Source organism: Suricata suricatta, chromosome 6 (genome assembly GCF_006229205.1).
Source record: "Suricata suricatta isolate VVHF042 chromosome 6, meerkat_22Aug2017_6uvM2_HiC, whole genome shotgun sequence".
Classification (NCBI taxonomy): Eukaryota; Metazoa; Chordata; class Mammalia; order Carnivora; family Herpestidae; genus Suricata; species Suricata suricatta.
Genome location: NC_043705.1, coordinates 349,296 through 357,924, shown reverse-complemented (window position 1 = coordinate 357,924; position 8,629 = coordinate 349,296). Strand labels below are relative to the sequence as shown.

The 8,629-nt window shown below is 66.0% G+C and overlaps 1 protein-coding gene across 1 annotated transcript in view; it reads right to left on the bottom strand.

The window, feature by feature from the left end:
- The window catches only part of WNT3A (Wnt family member 3A), a 38,576-nt gene extending 30,035 nt beyond the window's left edge, over positions 1-8,541 (bottom strand). Inside the window, exon 1 of the mRNA XM_029942573.1 lies at positions 8,471-8,541. Coding sequence (XP_029798433.1) covers positions 8,471-8,541 — 71 coding nt within the window. The remainder of the gene's footprint in view (positions 1-8,470) is intronic.
- Positions 8,542-8,629: the final 88 nt, after the last annotated feature.

Here is an 8,629-nt window from a genome sequence, read left to right as displayed (position 1 = left end):
ATGGCGGGATCTCCGTGTTACTGTCCGCCATGGGAAGGAGAAAGAAACGAGACCGACCGAGGGGCAGCGCAGGGTAAGCGCGGGAGGTGCCTGACGAATGCCCGGCTGTCATCTGAGATGGTGGGGTCTGCTCCCTCCCGGTGACATCGGCTCCCAGGGCGAACCCGCGGCCCTTCGTCGCCTCTGCTCACGATGGGAGGGAAGTCTGGCTCTGGCTCTGTTCACAGTTGGGGCATAAATGACGTCACTTCCCGCCCCAGGGTCCCTGCACCGTGAGGCTCTCTCGGACTTCCGGGAGGGGCTGCGGGGCTGTGCGCCCGGGGAGGGAGGCACCCCCTCCAGGCCCGGACACTGACTGGCCCTGGGAGGCCCCACCCTGCTGCCATGCTGTTGGGACAGTGACCTGGTGACTGTGGCCAGGACGCCAGGCCACGCTTACCGACGTAAATCAGGGTCACTGGTCACACCCACGATCTCAGAGCACAGCCTCCATCCAGGAGGAAAGGTCCCAGACCAAAGGCGTCCGGAGCAGCCGCGTCCCCGGGCCGAGACCCCCACCCCCACCCAGGAGCCGAGAAGGACCGGCCTGCACTCCTAGCATACGTGGACTGGGTCCTCCAAGAGACCTCGGGCGAGGTCATGCCCCAGATGAGCTAGCGCCCTGACTGAGGCTCCAGGGACCTCCGCAGGGACCCCAGCGGAGCCACCCAGACTTGCCACCTGCTGAGTGCCACTGTGCGCCCTTGAAGCCATGGACTCTGGCCACTTGTGAGTGGCAAAGGGCTGACCGTCTGCTGCCTGTCTCCACAAGCCGCTGAGACCCAGGGGACAGAACTTCCCCACCCAGTCGAGGGCCCGGCAGGGTGCTCACCGCCCGGCCACCCTGCCTGTGTCCCCCACAGGCCCCACCGGCCCCCTCACGTCACCTGTGTGGCCCAGTGCGTGGCCCCCTGTGACCCTCACAACCTCGTGGGTGGCACCTGGGACCTCCTGGGCCAGGAATCTGGGCGCAGGCGGAGCCACCCGGCCGGCGTCCATGTGTTAATGTGGCCGGACGGCTCCCAAGGGCCCCTTCTCCCATACTCGGATGCCTCAAAATGCACTGAACACCAGGCATGCAGAATAGCCTTTAGGGACAAGCGTCTCGGGCAGTGTGGGCTGCCCTGGTGAACGCCACGGACCGGGTGGTGTCACAGCACACGCATTCCTCACGGATCCGAGGCTGGACGTCCAACGTCCAGGTGCTAGCACATCCCGGGTCTGGTGTCCCCCGAGCTCCTCACGTAGCGGGGGCAGAGAGACCTGGGCTCTTCTCCTTATGAGGACACGAACGCCATCATGGGGAACTCCCCCTCCTAACGCGGTCACCTAGGGGCTCCGGCTTCACGCACGAGTCTGGGGGCTGTGAACACGGGTCTGTGACAAGTCGGATAGATGTCGCATCACGCAGCCAGCACCACGAGTCCCCGGGGCCCCACTCAGCCCCGTGTCACTTGTAGGGTGGCCACAGAGGGGTGCCGGGACTGGTGGCCTGCGCCTGTCCCCACCAGCTGCGCCAGGACCCGCTGTGCCTCGGTTTCCCCTGCTGACACACAGGTATGCAGGTTTCACCCCTGATGTTGGAACAGGGGCCACCTGGCTCCAGGCCCCAAGGAGGCAAGCCCGGGGTCTCTGCCCCGCACTGTGAGGGGACCCAGGAGGGGTCGCAGCATGGACCGGGCCTCACAGCCCTCAGGCACCACGCTGAGCTGTCGCTGGGGGTCTGGGCTTTGGGCGAGCTCCACGTCCCCCTCAGCCTCACAGCCTTCACAGGTGCGCAAAGGCTCCAGGCGGAGACGGGAGGGGCAGGGGTGAGTCTGCCGCCCCTCACTTAGGCCTCGGTGCCTCTCTCTGGGTCACGGTGAGGCCCCGACCCTTCCGGACGGGCAGCAGTGGTCCCTCAGGTCTGGGGGAGCAGGGGCCGCCCCGCCCTCGCTGCACCCACTTCCGTCACCTGCACCTGGTGCGTGATTCAGCCCGTGAGGAATGAGCGCACTTCCCTGCAGCGCAGGGAGCCGTCCCAGAAGGCGCCCACACCCGGCCGCCCCTGTCCAGACGTCACACCCCATGCCCCGAAGGCCCGCAAACCCGGAGCGCCTCGACCCGGAGACACAGCCCTCCTCCTCCTCTGAGCCTGTCCCCAGAGTCCCAGCTCCGAGGGACTGTCTGCAGGGCCGTCCACAGGGTGGAGGGGCTGGCATCCAGGAGCAGGTGTCGGTGGGCCCCCTCCCGTCGGGCCTGGGGCTGGGGGCTAGGTCCTGAGCTGCAGACCACGTGTGGCAGGGGGCAGGGCTCAGGCGGGGCAGACACCCCTGCACGGCGCTCACACGGTCCCGGTCTGGGGCAGAGACCCTGGAGGATGGCGGGCAGGGCGAGTCCTCTAGGATCCACGCAGCGCTCCGAGTGCCCAACAGTCGAGCGCCAGCTCATGTCTCAGGAAACGGGGGGTGCCACCTTCAACCCAGAGCGCACATGCGTGTGGCCTGGAAAGTGGCCCCTGGACTCCGGCCCCAGCCTGTGGCCGGGGCCACGTGAGCCGCACCAGCCGCCCGCCAGCGCTAATGGTTTTCTCCCTCCCTCCCGGGAGGGCAGCACTGGGGAAGTCTGGGCGCCTTGCCAGGCCGCCCTGCTCAGGGTGGAGCGGAGGCGCTGGCTGCAACACGCAGCCGAGGGATGGGCTGATGGCCGTCACCGGCACCCGCGGGCCTTTATCACGAAGGTGCGGCAGGGGTGGGGGGTGCAGAAGCAGCTTGGGGCCAAGGCGTCCATTCTCCCCATAGATGGAGGAGGCACCTGTGCGCTGTTCCTGCCGTCCCGTGGGGGTGGCAGCCCCTCAGGTGTCATTGAGCCTGGCCGGGTTTCCTTTTGCGGTAAACCTCAGCAGGGACAGGGCTCCTGTGGTCCTTGCCCAGGGCCCTGGTATTCTGGGGCGACCGAGCAGACTTCGGGACTCTGTGCGTGGGGCCCTGGCTGGGCCTCAGGGGACACAGCACGTGGCCCTGGCTCTGGCCCACTTGCTTAATGGTATCCGACTTCCCTCCCTGGCCTCAGTTTCCCCAGCACTCGGAGGAGGCGGTGGGACTGGGACCACGCCCTATCTGAGGCTCCAGAAGGCTTAGGTGCATCGGCACTGTCTCCAGGAAGTGCTCTGTGGCCCTCGACCTGCTAGCCACCTTCTCTGGGCCCCACCGAGGCCGGCCACGTCTTCTCTTGTCCTTTGAGGGCACAGAGCTGAACGCAGGGTCCGGGGGAGCAAGGAGGTCGGGGCCACACTCACCCTGCGACTGTCTGCCCAGGAGGGCCTTGGCTGGTCCCATGGGTCTCTGCCTGGGGACAATGTGCGAAGTGACACCGAGCCCTGAGGGCTGCCCAGGAAGACGGGAGGGCTCTGTCCTGTCTAGATGGAGCCATCTGGGAGCCACAGGGGCCAGGGGCTCTGCCAAGGGTTCTCCGAGGTTGCTTTCTCTCTGCACCCTCCGTGAGCTGGGGACCACGGGGAGAGTCTGCGTGCCTCCATGCTCCTGCCGCCTTTGGCCTGGAAGACCTCTGTGGGAGCGTGCGCAGCTTGGGCACTGGGAGGGCCCGTTGGGGGCTGCAGGACCCTGGTCCGTTCTGGGTCCCCTCCCTGCCTGCAGCCGCCCCCCACCCCCCCCGCCCCGCCGGCTGAGCCCGGATTACTGACACATACTTTGAGCAAGTCCTGGCAGGCGGGCAGAGGCTCCTGTGCCCGCGGCCATGCATTTGCCCGCTCCCTGGGCGGCTGCAGCACGTTTCGTCGGGGAAGGAATGTGGAGGCACCAAAGCGTGAGACACCTCCAGGGTGTCACCTGGGGAGGCCGGGAAGGAGGCCGAGGCAGCGCTGCCCAGTGTGCCGCGGGACCCGGCCCCGGAGCAGGGAACTCAGCCAGGAGGCGTCCCGGGGAGGGGCCCACCCGAGAGGCCTCTGTGTTCCACGGGAAGGACCCATCATTCACTCGCTCACTCATTCAGTCTTGAGTCGACAAAACTTTACTGAACAGCTGCAGGGCTGGGGTCGGGGGGCTGTGCCTTCCTGGGCCTCTGCTCCTTCCCCCCATGACGGGCAGATCACCACCTCCCAGCACCATGTGGGCACGACCGTCACCTTCAGGAAGCCCATCTGGAGCCCAGACCCGCCTCTCGGTCCTCCACCAGGCTTGGAAGGCAGATGCAAATCTCGAATGTGGCCAGTGCTAGGTGGCTGGCTGAGGACGGAAGCCGGTGTCCGGGCTGGATCCCCCACCCAGGCCTGCCGAGCGATGTAGAACGTGCTGCCTGTCCTAACAACCTGGGTTTTGGGGCTTTTTGAATTTCCAATCCGTTATTACAAAGTGCATAAAAATGCTGCACGAGAAAACTACATAATACAAAACCCAAACAGGTCACATCGGCCAGGACGTCCCCAAGTGTCCCCTGTCTTCCACTTCTGAATGTATGTCTTCATGGACAACTGTCCAAGGAAGGCTCCGGCCTGCTACTTTCGTTGCGCTCAGGTCCCGGGCCACGTCGGAGGGAGGATGGCGGATGGTGAGAATGGCCGGCCCCTGGGGGCTGGAGATCTGGCGCAGGAGCCCAGAAAAATGCGGGTTCACAGGGTTTACAGCTCTCTCTAACTAAGACCATTTCCTCCATCTCCTCCCCCATTGTATTGCCCGCCACAAAGGATTCTAGCAGGTTTATGCAAATAAAGCAGAAAATCGGCTGCCAGTGAGAGCAGGGACAGCCGGGCTGGGAGAGACAGTGGCCAGCGTGTGGGCGGCCAAGTGGGGGGGGAGCCCGAGGTGGGGGAGGCAGAGGTGGACCTGGGGCTTCTGACCATGCATGTTTCACCTCTGGCCATTTCTCACATCGCCCCTTGACATAAGGATGGCCACTGGTGGGCTCCCTGCACCTGAGATCCTACAATACCAGAGGGGTAACCTAGTGTCTGGATTCCTCTGGTCTTAGGGCCTCACAACTGTCCTCACCAGCCTCAGGGCTGCAGAGAGAGGCAGAGAAAGAGGGATAGGGACAGAGACAGGGAGAGACAGAGACACAGAGACAGAGACGCAGAGGCAGGCAGACTGGAGAAGTGAGTGGCAGAGCCGCCCTGGGGAGGGGTACAGGGCTGCAGTCACCGGAGACAGGGAGCTGGGGAAGTCTTGAGTGTGCAGCCTGCTGCCTGAGCAGGTCAGCCCTTATGTCCTGAGTCATCCGACAGGCCATCCCTCACCCTGGCGGCTCACCCTTGGGGTCACAGGGGCACCTCCAGAATGCTCCCCACAAACACGGAGGAGACCCAGGTCGGGTCCTGAGGGGCGGCACGGACAGGGCCATCCAGAGGCGAGGCTCTGGGAGGCGGGGCACTTGCTGTTGACTTGGCCTTCCTGGGGGCAAGCAGGGCCTGGTCGCTTTTAGCTGGGAGTCCGCTGCTAGTGAGTGTGTGGTGGGGGGCACTGGCCAGGGACGGTGAGATGGCTCTGGTAGTGGGGAGAACCCGGGAGCACTGCATCAGGAGCACATCCCAGGCCGTGGATCTGACCCAGATGGCCTCACAGCAGAATGTCCTGGGCCAGCCCCGTATCTGCTCCCAGCACAGAGGCTGTGGAATGCGGGGTCCAAGTCAGATGGATGAGGAGCCAGGCTTTCTGTGTTGGTGAAGACGAGCCAGCTGCTGCCACGGGTGCTGTCCCCACAGGGCAGCGAGGGAGTGGGGTGGACAGGAGAGGGCAGGGAACGGGGTGAAACAGCCTGGTGGGGGGAGTGGGGGGCCCAAGTTAGGCCCAGGGGGTTACAAGACGCCTGCTGCACAGACCCCGGGACACAGGAGGAAGGGCCCAGAGCACGCACGAGCGAGCGCTGCCTACCAGCTACTATCTCCGCGTTGGGCGCGTCCCCACAGCCCCTGAAGCCGTCCTGCGTTTGCTTAATTCTAATTCTGTGCAACTCGGGTCTGTGGCGTGGGGGTGGGGGGTGCAACTCTGTCACCTCTCTGGTCCCTTCCCTGGGTGCCCCCTTGTCTGTCACACAACCCCATGTGGAGCCCACAAGGCACACTCTCCGCGTTTGTGTTGTGGGATTGTTGCGTCCAGCTCTTCTGGGACCTGCCCCTGGGACCTGCCCCTGGCACCGAGGGTGAGGGCCGGCGAGGGATGCTTCCGCCCCGAGCTGGGGAGCGGGTGGCCCTCGGGATTCCCAGCCAGGCCTGCCAGCGGCCAGCTCCTCCACCCTCCCACCGGGAGCCACACCAACTTCAAAAGCCTAATTACTCCCGATTTGGGCTGTTTCCTCGCGGCTGGCAGGTGAGAAAGCCCCGTTACTTTCACTTTTATATGCAAGGTGTGTGGGGGGGGCGGCGGCTCCGCTGGGGAGGGAGGATGAAACGGAACAACCAATTAGGGAGGCTGAGCGTGAAGGTGAGAAGTTATAAAGAGAGGGTCCCTCAGCCCCACTGCAGAGGGAGGGCTGGGGAGAGGAGGGGCAGCCGGTGGGAAGGTCCTCCAGGTAGGCGGGCAGACCGGAAGGTTCCCCGGCCAGCCCTCCCTCCTGCCTACTCTGCCTGGGAGCCTGTGGGGACAGGGCTCCCTCCCCTGCGGCTGGCCTGGGGACAGAGGGGACCCAGGAGGGCGAATCCGCTGTCCCCAAGGAGGCCCGAGGTTGTGTCTGCCAGAGACGCTTCTCCTCAGAAGGCAGAATCCCTGAGTGTGAGAATCCCACGGGGAACAGAGTGGCAGCTTGGGGGCCCCCCTTCTCTCCGGGGCCAAGCGCCTGCTCCAGACTCTAGCTGCGACGGGTCGCCAGTGGAAGGGCCCCTCCCGGCTGACCCGGGAAGCGCAGGGCTGCACCGGAGCATGTGCGCGGTCCCTTCAGATAGAACACAGGTGCCCAGGTGAAAAGGGGGGCATACCTGTGTTGGGGGGTGTCAAGGCCAGGGAGCCTCAGGGCCAACAGAACAAAGATCCCGAGGTGTGGAGCAGCCAGGAGGCTGGTGGCGGGGGCCTTCCTTTCGGGAGCAGCGCGGGGGCGAAGGGCGCTTCCTCCAGCGCCCGGGAAGGCGGCGGCGGCGGCGGGTTCTAATTAGAAGCCTGCACCGCACCGGGCGGCCGCGGGGCTCTCTCGGACGTGCCCCCGGGTCCCCGCGGCCGGCGGGACGGGCGTCAGTGTCCCCCCAGCCGCAGGCACTGTCGCCGCAGCCCACACTGCACGGCCATGGCCGCTGCAGGTGCGGCGCGCGCCCGCGCGGGTGGCCCGGGGTCCCTGAAGTGCGGCCTAGCCGCGTCTCTCAGGCCCTCGGACTGGCCCCGCGCTCTCCTCCGCCACGCCCCGCCGGGCTGCGCCTGGACCCGCGTCCCCACCCGGGCGCCCCTGCTCCTGAACCGTCTCGAAGAGAAAAATTATTATCGGATTAGATGTTCTTCAGCTCGCTCGCCCCCCTTCCCCTCGGCGTAATTATTATAATTCCAGGCAAGCCGTCGGAGAAGGCGTGTGTGTGTGTGTGTGTGTGTGTGTGTGTGTGCGCGCGCGCGCGCGCGGAAGGGTATGGGGAGCCTTCTCCGCGGCTCCGGGTCTTCTGCTATCCTGCCCCCACTTGTAATCCTCGGACCTTGCGCTTCTCAGAGCTCAAGCCCGCACACTGCCGGCCTCCTTTCCCTGCCGCAGTGACCTTCCTAATTTGGGCTCTGACAAATTAGACACCGAGGGAAGGGTACCACTGACCGCCCCCCCTCCCCAACACCGTATCTGTGCAGTGCATACTCCGGACCCTTCCTTCAGTTCATCCGCATTTCCATCGTCAGATTCGGGAGAGTCTCACTGAAATGTGCCCCCGCTGGTGGGCCATGCAGCCCCCAGACCTCTCGGATGTGCGGCTCCACTCCAGAGCCTTCTCCCTCTCCCTCAGAGGCCCCCTCTTTCCTTCCCGGTCCGGACAGGGGCTCCCGGAGAACCCCTGGGTCGCGCCCCCCACCCCCATCCAGAGCCCGCCAGAGGCCGGGGCTGGCGCTGGCTCCGGCGTCCCGTCCTGCCACTCCGGGCAGGTCCCGCTGGCTTTACGTAGCTACGCTGCTGCCCCAAGCCGTTGGGTCTTGTGTCCCCGACTCTGTGAAGGTGTGCGTGCGACCGGGTCCGTGAGGAACGTCGCCTCTCGCCCGCCCTCCTGCTTTTGGTCTCACGCTGTCTGGCTGCGGGTGTCGTCTGCGTGGACGGCGTTCCCGCCTCCCCCAGCCGCTGCGCCCCTTCCGACGCCGGGGACCCCGCTAAAGCCCGCGACACCGATGTCCCCGGAAGCTCCGACAGCCGCGTCCCAGTCCAGGCCCGAGCAGGTCCAAAGTGGCCGCCAAGGGAAACAACCTGCGCGCGCCCGCGGAGCTAGAGGGGCAGGGCCACCCCGGGGCCCTGCCCGAGGGGACGGCGACGGCTCGGGCCGCTCACTCACCACCAGATCGGGTAGCTGCCCAGTGCCTGCTTCAGGCCGTACAGGAATAAGAAGTATCCGAGCAGGGCCATCGCCGGGCGGGAGAGCGCGGAGGGCCGGGAGTCCGCCCCGAGAGCACGGGCGCCGGCGCGGGCCGGGCCCCGGGAGCTGGCGGGCGGC